Here is a 19,576-nt window from a genome sequence, read left to right on the forward strand (position 1 = left end):
AACAACATCAACAAAAACCAAATAAAAAATGTTTCAAACCAAAATCAAATTGAACCCACAATCAAGAAACTAAATATAATTGAACCTTTCCAGTTTGGTTCAGTTTAAGTAACATTTCAAATACTTATCTGTTGTGAATTCCACGGGCATAAACTGGAATATACCTGCATATATTAAAGGATATATATCGAGTCCACATTTAGTTCAGTTTATAAGAATTACTAAACTGAAACCATATATTTTTTTTTTACAATAGTTTGATCTGATTCCATTCAATTTCTCAGTTTTCATTCTCAAGTGCCTTGTGCCCACCTTAGCATTTAATTACTGACCTATCAGTTTAGCATTCTTAGATTAACTATCTATTAAGGAAAATTTATCGAAACTGACTTAATTCTTAAATACTTGGGACATTGAGAAGACTGCATCATTGCTCCGGGACCATTTATATTCCTTCGACAATTTCACAAAAGATTGTTATTAATGACATGTTTGATAAGGATGAATTATAGATAATAAATCCAATAGAGAAAAACTACTGATAGCCGAAGATACTAATTAAAAACTGACACATCTTCTAACTACATCAATCTATTGGATCTAGATGGCAATTGTATACAAGCAAGCATCGCACCACCCCAATATTAGACTATAAGGCTATGTAAATTCATGGCTGTCGCAAATACTCGTCTCATTTAGAGGACCGCTAAGTACCTTATTTATCTTCTTTCATCTTATTATGGAACGATGATTAGAGGCACTTGACAGGAAAAATATCATAATTTGTTTTTTTTCATCTATAAGTCTATGCAAATAGAGAGAAATTAGAGAATTAATAATGCATTGCCAAAGATAGCCTCTGAAAGTCAACGATAGGGTTGTCGAATGATTCCACTTTTTTTATAAAAAGAAATACTGAATCATAGAAATGAGGATGATCCGGTGGTGAAGGAGGGGACCCGGCCGTACAGTGGTCAACGACACGTGAAAGTTAAAGTCAAGATGGTCATCCCAATGGTCTTGCAAAGCGGGGAGGTCACCTCGCCGATCGGCCGTGATAGCGCCCAGGCCAACGCGAAGACAGCTCGATCGCAGGTCGAGTTTTCGATGCTCAGGGGTTATTGTATAAAAGAGACGATGAGTTGAGCGGCTCGTTCGCTCGGCCGAGCTACCCAACAACTAGGGCTGCATGCCCGTCCGAGCCTGTGACCGAGTGACTCGCTCGCTCGGCCCAGTATGTTTTCACTCCCGGATGTCAAGGAGGTCGAGCGACCTTCCCGCTCGACCTAGTAACGGACAAAAGGTAGAAGAGGATAAAACGGACAGCTGGCGAGATCTTTCTCGAGACATGCGTCGCCGACAGACAACATGGTCGGTGACCGGATCGGACAGAAGATCGTACGGTGGAAATTTCCACTGTCACGCTGGCGATATGCTCGGACGGTTGCGGTATGACGTCAGACACACTTTTCTGACACACCCACTTTGAGGTATGCTTTGAGGAGCGTGCACGCCTCGGGAGGCGTGCGCATGCTCCCCAGAGATCCTATATAAGGATCCCTAGATTTCAACGGAGGGATGCGCGATTCTTCACTGTAGCTATGGTCTCGTTACTCTGCCTCTACTTCATCTCGCCATCGCCTGACTTGAGCGTCGGAGGGTCATCACCGGGAACCCCTTCCCGGCTCGGTTTTGTTGCAGGTTCATCGGAGGTCCGCGCCATCTCGGAGATCACCCGGAGATAGCACAGAGCGTCACGTCCCCAGCACCCGTCGACTCGACCCTCGGACAGGATTAGAGGATATTCTAAATTAGGAATTGATATAACGATCCAACTTGAATAAATCAACTTAAAACAAAATACACAGAACATAGAAGAATCCATCAATATCTATAATTGCTATTAATTTGCATAAGTCGATTCATTTCAAGTTTTAGACACTAGAAAAGGAAACCACTTGTAAGGTTTAGAGTGAAACATTACGTTAAGAAGGGCAAATAGTTGAAGAATTGAGGAAGCTTAAAGTCTCCTAATTTCTGCATCTGATTCCTCGTTCCCTTCAAAGCAAATGTTTCCTTCTCTTACTATCAATACTGCAATCATACAATTCGATCTTCAAAGTAGACAAACGTTTCACGATGAAAAGAATCGACTGAGTGGTAGTAAATGGGCTCATCTTGCCAATTTAACGAATCGATCTGTTTCGATATGAGAAACAGAAACTGGAAACGGAGTCTTCTTCGGCAATGAAGACGAATAGAGAAAAAGGTACCGACACCATCGTGGAGTCGTTAACGCGATCGCCTTTGCAACGAAAACTCGTTGCCGAGACCGAAGCCGTTGACGAGACGCCTTAACGAGCCGCCCACGAGACGGGAAGTGGGGGAACAGAATTCGGGCGTGGTTCTGATGGGTCATGGGTAACCGGATCCTCACTCCCTAGACCGTATGTCACGGTCACTGACGAGCCCGGTCCGGTTTATCTCTTCGGTTCGCTTTAGGATTGTTTGGACCGGCTGTGCCGCCGACGGATTGACGTATACATCGGGTTTCTAACTCCGCCTTCCTCTTGCCCCTTAGCCATGGATCGCTTCAGGAGGAGACTCCAAGTGGAGGTGCCACAGGACAACGGCGGCAGCAGAGATGGAAGCGGGGGAGCCGTCGAGAAGCCGATGGAGGCGCAGAATGAAGGGATGCAGGGTGATGAGCTGGAGATCGCAGACGAGGAGCCGGGGCAGTTTGCGGGATTGAAGTTGCGGAGGAGGGCCGCGCTCGCCGGGAATTGCAAGGGAGACTACGTCGGCGTATCTTATGATCCCTTCCTTGATAAGATCTTGCGCAAACAAGGTAAACTTCAATGCCCAATTGTTTGCTGTTCTATCTCTTTTTCCTTGATTGATGTCCCCATGAATGCGCCGCCACAATTTGTCAATTTTTCAATATGATTCTTCAGTATTGGAATGATCTTTCCATAAAATAAAATGAATCAATCTAGTTGGATTGGAAAGGATATTAAGGATGAATTTGTAGAGATTTTTACATGGCTTTATGATCAAACATTGAAGCCGTGATAGTTCTCAATTGGGTTAATTTCCATATCGCACCATTTATGTTGAGTCGAGATGATAAATAGGATTTGTTCAACTGACTCAGTATGCAATTACAAATTTTGATAAAAGTAAAATGAAAATTCATAATTTTGTAACTTGATCCTAATTCACAAACTCATATGTAAGATGCAAAGTAGGCATGCCAGATTGAATGCTGACTCAGCATAAATGTACTCATGGCATTGCAAATGAACTACGTGTATCCTAGTAGTTGACTCATGACTTCTTGAATTTGTTAACAATATTGTGAGTACATGGGTTTGGTTTCCAGAAGTCAAAATAGAGAAACACACAGAATTTTATTAGGTTTAACACAAATAATACAACAAAGAACACTCAAATGCAGTAAAGAAACTCTCTCAACCAGTCACTGATGCTCTCTTTCACAAATCAGAAAAAATACCAACTCTCACCTCCTCTAACTTCACACATACTTATAACTTCACACATTTAGGCAACTAACTCTAAAACATACTAACATAACTGCCCCATAGATATAACTGATTCTAAAATATAACTACTTGTTATTCCCTTTTTATTTTGTTTCTCCTAGAATATTCAAGTCATGTTTTGGGCTTGTTTCCTCCATAATCTAAGTGCTTACATCTAGAACATGGTTCCTATCATTACCACTTGTTGCAGCTCTAGCCTTGTTCTCAAGGCTAAAATTAGGAAATTGAGTTCTAAGAGTGAATTCATCCACTCATGTTGTGTCAATCATGCTCTTGTCCTTCCATTTGGCTAGCCATTAACGAACCACTTCTTCATTTTGAACAATGTCTCTATTAGTAATCACATATTCTGGTTCCACATCATCTTCTAGTGCTACCACCAGTCCACTGGGCAGATCTGCTTGCACATTGTAATCTCCAATAGCCTTCTTAAGTAACGATACATGAAAGATGAGATCGATCCGAGAATGAGGTGGAAGTTTAAGCTTATATGCAACCTCTCCATATTTTGCAACAATTTGAAAAGGTCCATAATACCTTGCTGCCAATTTTTGATTAATCCTCCTAGAAATTGTGTGTTGCTTATGGGCGCTTAATTTAAGGAACACTCATTCTCCTATTGCAAATTGCAGCAGCTTCCTCTTTTTATCGACATATCTCTTCATTTTTTCTTATGCCCTAGAGAGATTATATTTAAGTTGAAGGAGAGCTTCATCCTTGCCAGATAACTCCCTTGCCACTACCTCAACTTTAGTTCATGCGTTAAGAAGTGAGTTAAAGTATGGGGCTTTAGACTTCAAAAGGAATTTTACAGATATTTGTAAGAAGTATTATATTAGAATTTTGTCCACGGTATGCAATGAGCCCAATTTCTGGGTTGTTTAGAAGCAAAGCAACGTAAATACCCTTCCAAACATCTATTTAATACCTCAGTTTGTCCATCTATTTTAGGGTGGTAGGAAGAGCTCATCTGAAGCATGGTGCCTTGTAGGCGAAAGATTGCTTTCCAAAAATAACTAATGAACAATGGATCTAAGTCACTAATAATGGATTAGGAGCTCCATGGAGCCGTGTAATTTCTCTAGCAAACCACTTATCTACTATCTTGGCTATATAGGGATGCTTCAACAAAATAAAATGGGCATATTGAAATAACTGATCCACTACAACAAAACAACTTCATGCCCTTTTGATCGAGGAAGTCCGGTGATAAAATCCAAAGAGATATCATCCCATATAAGATCCGGTATTGATAATAGTTTGGAGCAGTTCCCTAGGAGCGGTTGTGACATATTTGTGTCATTGATACACATCACAAGACTGCACAAACTCTTGTACACAACATTTCATACTTATCCAATAAAGATTACTTGCCAACCTTCTATGAGTTTTTAAGAAACCATAATGCCCTCCTAAAGGGGAAGAATGAAATTCCTTTAGGAGTAATTGTGTCGAAGGAGATGCAGTAGAAATAACAAGCATGTTGTTGTAGAATAGAACTCCGTGTTGCATCTTAAAACCCAGATGAGAATTTAGATTGTTGGTCAAATCAACCATAATTTTCTGTAATTGAAGATCCTGTTGAGCTTCTTCAATAATATTTTCACCTTCCTTCCATGTAGGAGGGTAAGACACTAAAGCGTAATATTCACCTTCTTCATGGCTTTATTTTCCAAACCTAGTTTGTAAATGACTTCAAATTGGTAACCCAATAGCTTGGCCATCCAACATTGTTGATCTATGGTTGTAATCCATTGTTATAATAAAGGCTTTGAAAAATTCAAGGAGGGTTGAAAAAATCAGAGAGGGAAAGAATCGAGCGATTGGTCAAAAGTTTTTAAGTTTCAAGAAAGACTCTAAAGAAGTTGATCCTCAATGGAAATTATTTTTCTTAGTCAACTCTATCAAGGGCTTAGCCACTCTACCATAATTTTCTACAAATTTTCTCTTGTAACCAGTTCAACCCAAAAAACCTCTTACTCCAAAATTCTTTAGAACTAGCCAATCCAAAATACATTGGATTTTGATAGGATCAATTGAACACCTTGTTTGGAAATGATTTGACCCAAGTAATCAACTGTTGTTGTGCCAAAACTGCATTTCTTGGAGTTAGCCACAAATTGATTCTTGAGAAGAACTTTCAATACCACATAAAGATGAGACAAATGTGTAAACCAATCAGAACTGTAGACCAAAATATCATCAAAGAAAACTAGCACAAACTTACAATGGAATGGTCTAAATAAATAATTCATTGCTGTATGAAAGGTTGTAGGGGCATTAGTAAAAGGCATAACTAAGAAGTCATATTGTCCATTGTGAGTGCAAAATGCAATCTTGTGAATGCCTTCCTCCTTTACATTAATATGATGATGCCCTGATTTCAAATCAATTTTAGAAAAAAATATAGCTCCAAATAACTCAAATATCAACTCATCTACCACAGAGATATGGTACTTATCCATAATTGTAACCTTATTTAGTGCTCTATATTCAACGCACATTCTCCATGACAATTTATTTTAAATAATAACAAACAATTAGAGAAATAACCCCTGATTGTAGCATTTCTTGAACTTGTCTCTCGATCTCCTCCTTTAGTGGTGTGGGTAATGGTATCGATGCACACTAATAGGGCTCTGCCCTTCCAACAACACTATATCATGCTGTTGACTTCTCATTAGTGGTAGCCCATACCCTTATTTAAAAATTGCAAAAAAACTTTCCAATAATTGTAATAATTTCTATTGCTATGGTGCATTCTAGTGGTAATGCTGTTTGAGAAGGAACTCCCTCTACTACCCATAAAAGTTCATCAATACTAACGGAATGCCTTTCCAAAAGACAATACAAGGAGCAAGATTCTGTCCCCCTTTTATCTATATGCTTACTCTTCTTAGCTGCCTCCAACTTACCTTGGAGGGTGACCACAAGATCTCCATGACGGAACTTCATAGTCATTGCCTTCCATTCCATTATAACTTTCCCTAATGTTTTCAACCAAGAAACTCCCAAGACTAAATCTATACCTCCCAATTCTAATACGTCTATGTTTTCAACTCAGAATCACCCAATTTAATAGATAACTCAGGGCACTTCCCTTTGGTAAACACTTTGTGCCCATCCCCAAGTTTAATTCTCAATCTCCGTCTCTTGCACCTTCAATCCACGAGCCACACTTAAATGAAGAGAAATGAAATTATGGCTGGCTCTGTATGCACCACAATGTCAATTTCCATTAATTTGCCCACTAACTTCATGGTTCTGTTTTCATTTGTTCCAAATTCATACCTAATAATCCCATAAATTTACATTCCAACTCTTCATCTTATAATTTTCTACCTGAAGACCCACTATCTCTCCATATCGATTTAATTTTTCATTCTCCTCTAACCCTAACAGCTTTAATTGCTTCTTTTTTTTTCTTTAACAACTTTAATTGCTTCTTTGCACATTGGTGAAGTGGGTGAAAATTTTCACTATGTTTGAAGCATAATCTCTTTGCCCTTCGTTCCATTAATTCTAGGTAAGTAATGAAACAAATTCCTCTAGATTTTTCCATGAACCCTTGTTTCTCTCCTTTTCTTGCTGTAGAGGTTAGGGATATAGAGGGATCTCTATTTGATGTAGAACTTGCATTACTAGCTTCCCCATTCTATTTTTTGTACAGGTTCTGCCTACCTAGAAAGACTAACCCAACTCCTTTTAAATTGCATGAGGCCCTATGTGATCGAAAAATACCTAAACCAGCCCTGCCCTGGTTGAAACTGCCCCATACTCTCTCCTTCCCTAATGTCTTTTCTAAGGGTGAGTAATCAGTTCAAAACCAAATCGATCGAATTGAATAATCTGAAACTGATTAAATCAAACTTTTTGGACAAACCGAAACGATCCAACTTTACCACCAAAACCAAACTTTTCTTATATTGGGCAATCGAATCAGACTCAGTCTAGTTGCATCTGATTCAAGTATATCAGTCCACTAATGATGTATTAATTTAATCGATTTGTGGACTGAACCAAATTTCCGAATTCAGTTGGTTAACATCTTTTATCATGCGCATTAATTGCCCTCTAGACAGTGACTTCATCATTCCTACTCTTCTTTTTTGATATGTGGTTGTAATACACTCATGAATTAGTCAATATACTACTCCTTTGGGAGACATGGAACTTGTGAAGAAATCAACTAAGGCTTCAATAAATTCTTCCACATTGCTAGTTTGTTTTAATGTTGCCAATTCTTCAAAAGGATTGTCATATCTACATCCTCCAAATTGGGATATGAGAGCTCCTTTAAGTTTTTTCCAAGTTAGATTATCTTCAATCGCCTTAAGAAGATTAAACTAATGAATGGTGGTGCCTTCATACTTACATGTGGCAACTTGACCTTAACTTCATCAGAAGTATTTTGAATTTCAAAATAAATCTCAGCCCTTGTAATCCATACTACTAGATTCCAACCGTCAAACATTGGTAATTCCACTTTCTTAACATACATCCTATACTCTTCCAATTAATCATCTTGTTGTTCATGAGACTCAAATTGAGAGGATTTATCAACAAAAGTGGATGCTTCCTTCAATGGTGTTGCTTCAACCCTTGTTCCTAATGCTTCAACCCTTGTTCCTAACTATTTGCTGATCTCTTGTAAAGGAGAACTATGTTGCTGCATCGCAAGCATCAGTGCTACATAATCTCTCTCATTTGTTCATGCCCCCTTTTGTTTTGTTCCTCCTAAATATACAAGCCATGTTTTGGGTTTGGTTCCCCCATGATCCAACAAAGTGCCCACATCTAGAACTTGGTTCCTATAAACATGTATATTTATCTAGGATTTCCAAGTTTAGATTTGATTCTTTAAATTCACCAATGTACAAAAAAGTTCCATTTTGAATTTGGAAATTCCAGATTTCAACTTACAACGAGATAGATTCAAAATAAATAACCTTTTTATATGGGTCTGACTTAATTTTTAGTTAGATATGTGCATCTGTAATAAATGGAAAAGAATTGCAAAATAGTCAATATTTGAATTAATTTTTGTTATTTGGTAATTAATATTTTCTATTTTAGTAATCAATAGGGAATAATTATAATCCCTATTACTATTAGTATAGTTTCTCCATTTATAATATTTATTTTCATATTTACTAATGATTCTATAAAAGAAGTTCAGAGTCCTATATTTCAATCACCTTTGAATTATTATAGTTTCCAATATGACTTCTATGTGTGAGAGTTTTTCCTTTAGGTGAGATGCTTTATCAATTTAATTCTTTGTTCCTGGTAGTTGGGCAGTTCAAATATGGTGTTGTGTCAATTGGTATCAGAGTTGAAGCCTAGTGACTTGATTTCGGTACTAGTTATCTCCTTTATCTATCATCCTCAAACTTTAGCTCCACCCTTATCCACAATTCATTCATAGTTCAATACTTAATTTGTTTTTTTACATCTTTCTTTAATCATTAGTCTTTATTGTGATTTCTCTTTCTTCTTATCATCACATACATCATTTCCTCAACTGCATCCTCCGCACATCTACTTTCATCTTTACTTTTTTACATTTTTATTTTACCATCATTGTCACTTCTCTATTTTTATCTGTTTTTGAGTTCTAATTAGAATCTTGTGCCCTCTTGTCATCTTCATTCATGGTCGACCTCACCATCAAAATAAAATTGTTGCTATTACCATAGCAACAATAAAAGCAAGTGGAAAAAAGGCGAAGCACTTGCCCAACGCCCCCTGCTAGCCCACCCTAGGACCAACACGGAAACAATAAAAGCAAAAAGAGTGAGAGAGTGAGAGAGTGAGAGAGAGAGAGAGAGAGAGAAGTGAGAAAAAAGGAGAAAGAAAGGGAGCGAAAAAAAAGAGTTCAGGAAAAAGTGGAGAGAGAGAGAGGGAGAGAGAAAGGGGAAATTTGAGTAAAAGAGGAAAAATTTTGTTGTAATAAAAAAATATCATGGTCAATTTGTGTTATTCTATTTGCATTGCCATGAACATTTATGGCAACATTATAAACATTTTGTCACCTCCATCTTGTTGTTTTCGGTCACATGCTTCCTCCAAGGCATCACCATTGCTAGCTCATCACAACAACAATGACCAACGTGCATCAACTTCTCCAATTGCAAACAACACATTGACACAACCAAGCGTAGACAAAATTCCTAAAACGATTTAATTGTCCTTTCGCATTTTAGTTTGCAAGAAAACAATTGTCTTCTCTAGATTCAACAAAGAGCAGATTGAGTATCTCCATCTATTGGTCCAGTTTAAAACTCAGACCACATCCACATCAACATCGATGAATGTCTCATCATCTAGGTATAAAAGCAATTCCTCTTCCCAAGAAATTATTTGTTTATTTAGTTGGTAACTTTAAATTGTTCGCATTTAATTAGTTTTTCCTCACAAATTCATACATATTTAGTATCTTATTTATAAAAATAAAAAATATTATAAATTTTTTCCAATTTAGTTAGCACCATTCATAAAAAATATTTCCTTTTTAGTTTAATCATCATCCATCAAAAGAATATATTTCCTATGTAGTTGAGGATCCATCAAATAAAATATTTTCTATTTAGTTTAATCATCATCCATCAATTATCATACTTGCATGTTAGCAATTTATCAAATGCTTCTACATCTCATTTAATTTATAACATTATTTAATTTTATAATTTTCATAACTTGTCAATATTTGAATTAATTTATGAGAGAAAACACCATATTTGCCACTAAATATAGACATAATGTTCCCTATGTGAACAATAAACTTACCCTCTGTTTGGGAGGAGGTGAGGGGGAAGGGTAAATAAGGGGAGGGGGAACTTTCTAATCTCGTTTGGGAAGGAGTGAGTTAACGAGGTGAAGGGGAAGGAAGGGTAAACTTTAACCTTGGAAGGGGAAAAAGAGGCAAAATTCCAATTCGAGGTGTAAGGAAGGGGGATTCTAAAAAGTTTTATTCGAACTTTATCCTCGAGTTGCAGACCTCCTCCCAAGCTTCTCTTCCCTTGGAGCGAACCCTTCGCCGTTCGGACCCGGCGTCGCCCCCTCCTTCCATTGTATCACCTTCGTTCCTGACCGTGTGCATAGGTGAGCAGTCGGTGACTCCTTTTTCTTAGACCCAAAGGCTGCCGCTAGGAAAGTCGAAGATGGCGATGCTGACTGCAGATCCTATCCTAATTCAATATCCAAGGGAAAATGGCGAAGTCGCGTTCGAAGAAGAAGAAGAGATTGTGGACATTGAGGGAGATTGTGGAGCCCTTCTACGATAGAAAAGATGTGGCCAAGCTTGCTGCCCAGGAGGCTGTCCTTGCTGCCCCAAAGCTTGCCGTCATAACTCCCGCCTACATCGATGAAGAACTTGCCGCTGTGACCTCTGCTGCTATGGGTGAGCCTCAATGCTCCTCTTTGATTCCTCGATGCTTACATTTTCTTCCATTGGCTGCGTTAGCATATATTTTGTTTCAGGCTTCAAAATATGTTTTTTTTTTGTTTTACAAAAGGGGAGGTTGAATTATGATCGTTGACAACTTTATGATGATTTGTTTCTAAATTGAGGGTAATTTTGTAATTTTATATATTTAACCTTCAATCCTCTTCCTTTTCCTTGGAAACAACCTCTTGCAAAAAGCAGGTAAGGCTGCGTACAATGGATCCTTTACCGGGACTCCGCATAGCGGGAGCTTTGTGCATCGGGCTGCCCTTTATTCCTCTTCCTTTTCTCCTAAATAAGGTAACACATGTTATGTTAATTAACCTTCCCTCCCTCCCAAACAAGGGGAAAATAAATACTTTATTTCCCCTTTCTTTCCCTCCCTTCTCCTTCCATTAATGAACCTTCCCTCACCCCATCCAAACGGAAGCTTAAGGATTATAGTGGTTATTCTTCGTACACTGCTAAATTTAGGAATGACATGTACATAATTACATCCTGTCATCCCTAAAGAAGAATCTTAGTATTTTTATGAACCATGTGTTAGGGCAAAAGCCATTATATTTGATGGAATTATGAACCCTAACATATTTCCTGATTAGTTAGATAACATTTTGCAAATCACTTAGTATGGTTTCTGACCATACTTAGTGAGATAAGATTTGGTTGTTTATATCGTGGAAAAGATTGATTACAATGTTTTTTTTTTTTAACTTTCCTACTCATTTAAACACCTTTGGAGGATAAGCTAATTTTGCTTGGAGAAGTTCGAATATTCGTCTTCGTATGTTGGTTTTGTTACACATTTTGTGGAATCATCCTCGTCATTATTACATTCACAAGGAAGACAAAAATATTATTCTCATCATACAACAAACTTAGATATTTTTTTACTTATTGAAAGGGCGACTAGAAAAGAATATTTCAATGTCAAAGTGCAAAAAGAAAAACAAAGTGCATTGATTTCTTTCTCATTGGAAGGGTCATTTGAAAAGTAAAAATTACGAAGAAATTTTGTTAAACAGAGTTATTGAAATAATTCTTCCTTATGTTTGGAAATGAAAACCTAAAAGGAGAAGTTCAAAACTCCTTAGAAGTCGAATTTTTATCAGTTGGAGAGAATAATGCAAATAAAGAAACAAATATCATGGGAAAAATTATATCTAAAGAAAATAAATTAAAGATAAAATTCAGATTGGTTCATCTGCGCTAAAGGGTGATAAATTGAAAATCTTCAAGATTAAAAAATATTAATAATTCGAGCATTGGTAATAAAGTGAAAGTATTCAAGATTTGTGTATTTAAGATAATTTTTTTGTTATTAAATAAAGAATAATTATAATCCCTATCATGATTAGTATATTTTATTTATTTAAAATATTTATTTTATATTTACTGTTGAGTCGAGTCAGAGTCCTAAATTTCAATCATTTTTGAATTAATGCAATTTCCAATTTGATTTCTTTGTGTCAGTTTTTTCTGCGGGTGAGGTTATTTCCTTATTTGTTTTATCAATTCCGTTCTTAGTTCTTGGCTGGTTTAACAGTTCGAATTTGGTGTTGCATCAATAGTTGTATTCTTGGTGTTGAGGACCACATTATTATCTCTTCAGGTGACAGAACAGTTCTATTTGCGGATAAGGTGATCAAAGTCACTGGATCCGGAAAGATGAAGAAACAGATTATGCTGATTACTGATTTTGCTATATATCTTGTTGACTCTGATGCTGATGCCTTAAAGAGGAGAATAGCACTTGCAGCAGTTGAAAAGATATGTTCGAGCAAATTCAGTGACAACTTTTTTGCACTGATCATTCCTACTGAGTATGATTGTCTAATGGCTAGCACAAGAAAAACAGAGATTGTGAATGTCTTGATTGAAGCCACCAAGGGTGCAACCGAGGAACTTGAAGTCGTTTTCTCCAACAGGTAAATATTGAAAATAGCTTCATTTTCATTTGGTAAGTATTGGCACAAAGTCAGATATTTTTTCTTTGTATTGCTTTATTATCAGGAGTTTGACCAACAAAGTCACTCCTTTTAACCATGTATTGACAGAAGCTTTGTGCATCCACATCCATTTTAGCACTGATCTATTAACCAGTTTAATCATGTTCATCTGGAGCCATCCTAACATTGTATTCGGTCTGTCACCATTTGTCTTGCATACTAACTTTCTTTCATAGTAGCCTAGTAGCCTTCTTATTAGAAAAAACAAATGAAACAAGTGAAGGAATGAAAAAGTAAAGAGAAATAAACTTTGGCTCATCAAACTTCTTTCCGATGAGTGTATACTGCAATTTATGGTAGAAATTTGAATTAGCTTGTTCAGTGAAGCTTCTAACAATTTCATATGCAGATTGAAACCGTCTATTTAATTTTTCTGAAGAGGCTTCCAAATTCCAATCAACTGCTGCACTGTTCTTTTTCTATTTCCTCTTACTTGTTAGCTGATACACGTCAACCAACTTAAATTGCAGTCATCCTAAAAAACATTTGCATAGCAATTACTGAGCCATTATATCTTGTGGAATTGCTCAAGCTCTATCTCACATAAACCTCATGTCTGGGTAGATCAAACGTCGGTGGGAAAATCTAACTAAAGCTCTCTTTTTTTCCTTGTAAAATTGAATACATATTCTCTAAATCAATAGGCATATGTAGTGTGTAAAATTGACAAAAAAAAATATATGGCTGTTTATTTTTTCAACCAGAAAGATGAAAGCTGTGGAAATTATGCACAACGCAGGTTTGAGTATAATGCTGCTGATGACGTAGTGAAAGAAATCGAATTTGTCGAAGTAGAAGGTCTGTTTAACTCTTCCAAAATCTATTTCTTTTACAGTAAAGTTTGCATAATATGATTCCTTGCAGCTCACTGAGATGGTGATAGATGTTTGCCTCGTTGATTCTTGCGTGTAAATTTTTTTTCCTTGCCATCTTTATTTCACCACCCATGCCTATGGCAAGGTTCCAACGTATTGAATCCCATTCACCTGGGCTCTACATCCTACATCATGCTGATGCATCACATCTGCCTCGTTCCACCTTCAAGCGCGTTAACACTTGCAATGCTTTGCTGCAGGAGCCATTGGAACAAGGATCTCAAGGAAGGCTATCCAATGATGCGGTCCTGCTTTGGCTTTTATTGAAGAGCACCTTATGTCGAGGTTCCAACTACCTTTTGGTTATGATGGCCCGAACTCTTGATTCATAACCCCAACAATCAATTCAATCTTTGTTTTCCATGTCGTTTTTCTTTTACTTGAGTTTATTCGAGTTGATGACATTGGGAATCGCTGTTGTATGCTACTGTTGAATGCATATTTCGTTTTAAAAAAAACATGCAGTATAGTTATAAGAGTAACAAGTAGGTTGCTGTTTTTTCAGGTGAGCAACCATGATATATATTATACACTGCCTGCCTAAATCTATGATTAACTTTAAGATAAAATTTACAGCGGTTTTGACATCCTATAATTTTGAGGTTTAGCCAATTGTAGAAGGTTTGGAATAATTTCCACGATTAGTCAACTTCAAAGGAGAGTGTCCGAGGTCGAAGATTGGGGTGGCGGAGTCACGGTAGAGGGTCTCAAGAACAAGCGCATGTCTACCTAGCTCCGCGGTGCTACGGCTCAAAAGAGCCATGTTTCGAGATCAAGAAGTGGAAGCAGAAGACCGCCAAGAGAATGCATGTTCCATTTGCATGGACTATTTCACAGCGTGATTTTGATGCCAATCTGATGCTGTGCGGCCATGGATTCCACTATGAGTAACTAGTAGCTACCTAATTAGGAATATATAGCTGAAGCAAAGCCATTTGTGTCATCTGTGTGTATGCAGGTTTCAGCTCTCATCCGCGATTACACCTTCGCCATTGCTAAAACTGATCCATTGAATTAAGATTTCTAGAAATAATGTATTTAGATAAATCGTAGCTATGATTTCTTAGTTCAATCAAATTAAATTTATTCAGAAGGCGCTTTTTTCATTGTTAATGTTGAGTTTTTCTATGTACTAACGACAAGTTTGGTCAAAACATATTTCTATTTATTTGTTTATTATTTCTTTAATAACTGTATGGAATGTTTCGTAGGTAGCTAATTTAATATATAAATGATTTTCTGCTTCTATTTTAAATTGAGATAGAACGAAAGATCATAAATAAATATTAGAAATTTAGTAAATTTTATTTCCACAGACTAAAAAATCTATAACCACTTCTAATTAAAAATTGCGAGTTCAAATTATTAGAAATTTAGTAAATTTTATTTACCTCATCATGCGTCTGATTTATGTATGCTTCTTTCTATATCCGTGGTCCGTGGAACCGTTATTGTAACGAATATACATTTGAAAGTTCAAATTATTATAATAATTTTTTTAGAAATAGTTTAACTTTATTATCCTCTCAAGAAGAATACAATTCTCAACGTATTAATTCTATTTCCTACTTAAACCAACTAACTAACTAGTTTATAATTAATTTTTTTTTCAGTCCGATAAAAATTGGATTTATTGTTGGTTTGCAATTTTATTGTTGAATCCATTGTTTCAGTTTGAATTTAAAAACACTATAAAAATAATTTAAAATTATTATTATTATTCCTATTAATTGAAAAATATATTAAATAGAATCCAGCATTATTTAATAAATAATTTATTTCCCCTTAGCTCAACTTAGTCCATCAATTATTTCTAAGAATTTATTAATTTATTATTAATAAATCTTGGTGCCAGATAGGTTTTGATATTGACAAAAAGTTTAAAGTTAACTTGTGTTGTGATTTAACGAGTTTGACTAAGTATGTAGAAACGTCCTAAGTTGAAGCTAGGTAAAGAAATCATGATCGAGTGGACTGAGTAAAGAAATCCTGATTAAGTATATTGCGCAAAGAAGTCCTGGTCAAGTGGACTGGATAGAAAAGTCCCGGTTAAGTGGATTGGGCAGAAATCTTGGTAAATCAACGATGTTGGGCAGAAGTTCTAGGGGTTGAGACACTAGGCGGGAAGCCTTAGGATCGTGGACACTAGGTAGAAGTCTAGACAAATCGAGGATCAGAAGTCTAGCAAGAAGTTCCGAAGGTCAAGATCGGATGCTGAGCAAAACTCCAAACATGTCTGGAAGATCAAATGTTTGGCAAATTTATAAATTCTTCTAAGAGAAGTGGATGAGGATACGTTCCCCGTGAGAGAACGGTAGACATCAGTCTAACCCAGGGTTTCACTGGAAACCCAAAAGTCAAGACTAGACAATCTAAATTGGACTGATTCTTTGTGTTAAATATATTACTATGTTTTTTGTGCTAACTTTGTGATGTAGGTAAAAAGCTGGGCTAAGGGGATTCCAGACACCTGAAATGGATATAGGTGCCCGATAGTCTGGGCGACTAGAAAGGATCTGTTGGTGCAATCGACCTCTAGGATTTTATTGTTTGATAATGTACCTAAGTCTAGTTAGTTTGACCAAGGGTTGATCCAAACATGACTTGATATTTGGAAGAGAGAAGTCTAGTCAAGACTAGATGACTAGCAAGGGTAAGACAGGTGAGAAGTCTACTAAGTGATTAGTCCTAATTGGAGGTTAGACAAGGGGAAGTCCTGGTGAGTGAAGTCATGCTCTAGTGAGTGAAACTAGGTAATGGAAGTCCCGGTGAATGAAGTCAGACCCTAGTGAGTGAAGCTAGGTAGTGAAAGTTTTGGTGAATGAAGCTAGGCCCTAGTGAGTGAAACTAGGTAGTGGAAATCTTGGTGAATGAAGTCGGGCCATAGTGAGTGAAGCTAGGTGGTAGAAGTCCTGGTGAGTGAAGCTGGACCCTAGTGAGTAAAACTAGGTGGTGGAAATCCTAGTGAGTGAAGTTGGACCCTAGTGAGTGAAACTAGGTGGTGAAAATCCTAGTGAGTGAAATTGGACCCTAGTGAGTAAAACTAGGTGGTGGAAATCCTAGTGAGTGAAGTTGGACCATAGTGAGTGAAACTAGGTGGTGGAAGTCTTGGTGAGTGAAACTGGCCCTAGTGAGTGAAGCTAGGTGGTAGAAGTCCTGGTGAGTGAAGCTAGACAATGGAAGTCCTGCCGAGTGAAGATATACAATGGAAGTCCTAGTGAGTGAAGTTGGACAACCCTAGGGGGAGGTAACCCTAGGAAATGAAAAGTCTTGGAGGAGTAAATTTCAAACATGTGTGACCAACTGGTTTTCGGTTGATCGCGCGTTGTTGACCTGACTAGCAAATTATTAATAATGCTAATACTATTTTTTTTTTTTACTATTTTATATCTATTGTGCTAACTCAGTGTTACAGGTAAGTGCTAGTAGATCAATTTAGTCAGATATTAAGCAAGATAAGAGAAAGACCAAACAAGTCTAGAGGACTAGATGTTTGACAGGTAAGTGGAAGTAAGCCACTAGAGGAGAGTGTTTCAGTGAAGACGAGCCCGAATTTGGGACTTTAGACGTAGGTCCAATTTAGGTCCATTTTGAAAACCTAAATTGAGACTATGACTAGTTTTTAGTTTTAGAAGGATAACAACTAATTATTACTGCTACATATTTATTGTGTTAACCTTGTTTTATAGGTTAAATATTTTGTGTTGGACTAACACATTTTGCAGGGCGAAAGGAGCACAAAATATCTCAGGTGAACAGTACTTGAGACGCCTTCAACTGCATGGAAGGCACCTTGAGCTGGGCGATGGAAGGCACCCTAGAGAGGCTTTAAGGTGCCTTCAGTCAAATAACACAGAAGACCTCAGAGATGATAAGGCATGGTTTTCTCAGTATAAAACCTTGCTGATGGAAGACACCTCTAGTGCTATGGAAGGAGCCTTCAACCCTCTTTAAAAGGGCTACTCGACCAAAGCTTCAACACAACTCATACACATCTCTTCTATAAGCTTCTACGCATTTGTTCAAAGTTACGATTGCTCCGACTTTGTGTTGCTGCTTTGCTACAATGCTGTTGCGCTCGACTACTACTGAGAAGCTATCCAACACCGAGCTCGATTTGAAATCTGCAAGTGTTGGGTAATGAAGTTTTCTTTGTGTACTTAATTATTGCTTAAAAGGAAAGTGTAGCTTGTTACACTTCTCTTATCTTTTCTATTGTACTAGTTTCCCTCTTCCGCGGGTTTTGGAAGAGGGTTATAGTGAATTTCCCATCGATATGATCTACGGAATCATGGGTCTTGGAATAGAAGTCTCCGAAGACTCCGAACCAAATAACCGATCGAGTTCTTTCTTTTTCATTTCTATTTTTTTTTTGTTTCGCTCTATGCACTTTGTTTTTAAAAGATTAAAAAGAAAAGTTTTTAAAATCATGTAATTCACCCCCTCTTACGTATGTAACGATACAACAAGATATAGGAGCCCGAAATGCCCCAAACCCAACCACGCATACAGCTGAGCTGGCTTGCTCTGGTTGGCTGGCACACGTCAGACTCCAGATGCCTAGAAGGGATGCAGATGCCCAGGAAGGGATAGAGGCGACTTAGATAAAATTTCTTCGAGGTGCAGTGTTACGTTTTCGCAAGTGCGTGGATACGTCGTCAGTAATAAAAGATCTCGAACAACATAGACTGATTATAAGCATTAGCGATTGCTCACGTAGAATTAGCTAAACTATCAGTTGTTGGAAGTCAACTATTTAGAAAGAAGGAAGAAACTTAGATGAAGGAAAAGAGAACTAGAGTAAGTGTTGAATATATTGGTTTGGGGAGTGTTCTAGGAGTTCAGTTTCATTGTGGTGTTTACTAATGTATCATGGTCTACCAATTTCCTACCTTCAATTAGCATGCACTTGTAGGAAGTTAGATTTATTATCCCTAAGTATTTAATAGAGATGATTCCTATGAAATTTGGAAACGGTTAACTCCTGTCACTAGGGCACCTCGGTCATAGATCACAGGAATATATGTCTAGTAAATAACAGTAAAGATAAAGATAGAAATTAGGTGTGGTTTCCTACTTCCTTATGGAGGAATTGTTTCTTCTTTCAAGGGAATGTCTTAGACGTACGTAAGCGGGTTACCTCTGTCACTAGGGCCCCTCGGGTATATGATCTAGGACACTTTTTCTACAAGATCAACAATCCCTACACAAACACTTGATCTAACATGGCAATAAAACACAAACACATCTCATTCACATTAGAACGAATAGATAGAAAGCAAATTAATATCATGTAGATAGATAAAAGGTATAACCAAGAGTTTTTATATCATAACACAACCATAACTACTCTCTTGTCCTAGAACAATGAATATACTCCATAAAGGAAAGAAAAGAATCCAAAGACATCGAGAAATAAAGCAATCAAAATCCAACGAAAAGAATGAGAGAGAAGAAGACTTATCTAATAATGTCGAGTAATCCTTGGATCCAATACTTCACTTTCGGAGTTGATGAGATGGCGGAATTTGTCTCGTATCGTCGAACGGAAGTCGAGGATGGCGTGGAACGACACCAGGATAATTCTCCCAAGGCCGGTGACCCCCCCGTTGGTCAAGAACCCTTTTTATATGATAGGGCACGGGCCTGACACGACCCATGCCACGACCGTGTGAAATCCAC

The 19,576-nt window shown here is 37.4% G+C and overlaps 1 protein-coding gene across 5 annotated transcripts; it reads left to right on the forward strand.

The window, feature by feature from the left end:
* Window positions 1-2,492: 2,492 nt before the first annotated feature.
* LOC121974925 (myosin IA heavy chain-like) lies at window positions 2,493-14,370 on the forward strand. 5 transcript variants are annotated; one of them, XM_042526232.1, is made up of 5 exons: window positions 2,508-2,848; window positions 10,771-10,965; window positions 12,623-12,938; window positions 13,724-13,817; window positions 14,095-14,370. In XM_042526232.1, the coding sequence occupies exons 1-4, from the start codon at window positions 2,584-2,586 to the stop codon at window positions 13,785-13,787; spliced, it is 840 nt and encodes a 279-aa protein (XP_042382166.1). In that variant the 5' UTR covers window positions 2,508-2,583; the 3' UTR covers window positions 13,788-13,817; window positions 14,095-14,370. The 5 variants fall into 5 exon arrangements, with proteins under 5 accessions (XP_042382178.1, XP_042382166.1, XP_042382157.1 ...); XM_042526215.1 differs by having other exon boundaries at window positions 2,512-2,848; window positions 13,759-13,817; XM_042526223.1 differs by lacking the exon at window positions 13,724-13,817.
* The last annotated feature ends 5,206 nt before the right edge of the window (window positions 14,371-19,576 follow it).

The sequence above is a fragment of the Zingiber officinale genome, chromosome 1B (genome assembly GCF_018446385.1).
Source record: "Zingiber officinale cultivar Zhangliang chromosome 1B, Zo_v1.1, whole genome shotgun sequence".
Lineage (NCBI taxonomy): Eukaryota > Viridiplantae > Streptophyta > Magnoliopsida > Zingiberales > Zingiberaceae > Zingiber > Zingiber officinale.

Bases quoted from the DNA above. Each gene is read 5' to 3' on its own strand.
- LOC121974925 (XM_042526215.1), top strand. From the start codon at position 2,584: ATGGATCGCTTCAGGAGGAGACTCCAAGTGGAGGTGCCACAGGACAAC. The intron at 10,966-12,622 runs GTGAGCCTCAAT...TTATCTCTTCAG, and splicing joins TGTGACCTCTGCTGCTATGG to GTGACAGAACAGTTCTATTT. The intron at 12,939-13,758 runs GTAAATATTGAA...TGCACAACGCAG, and splicing joins GAAGTCGTTTTCTCCAACAG to GTTTGAGTATAATGCTGCTG.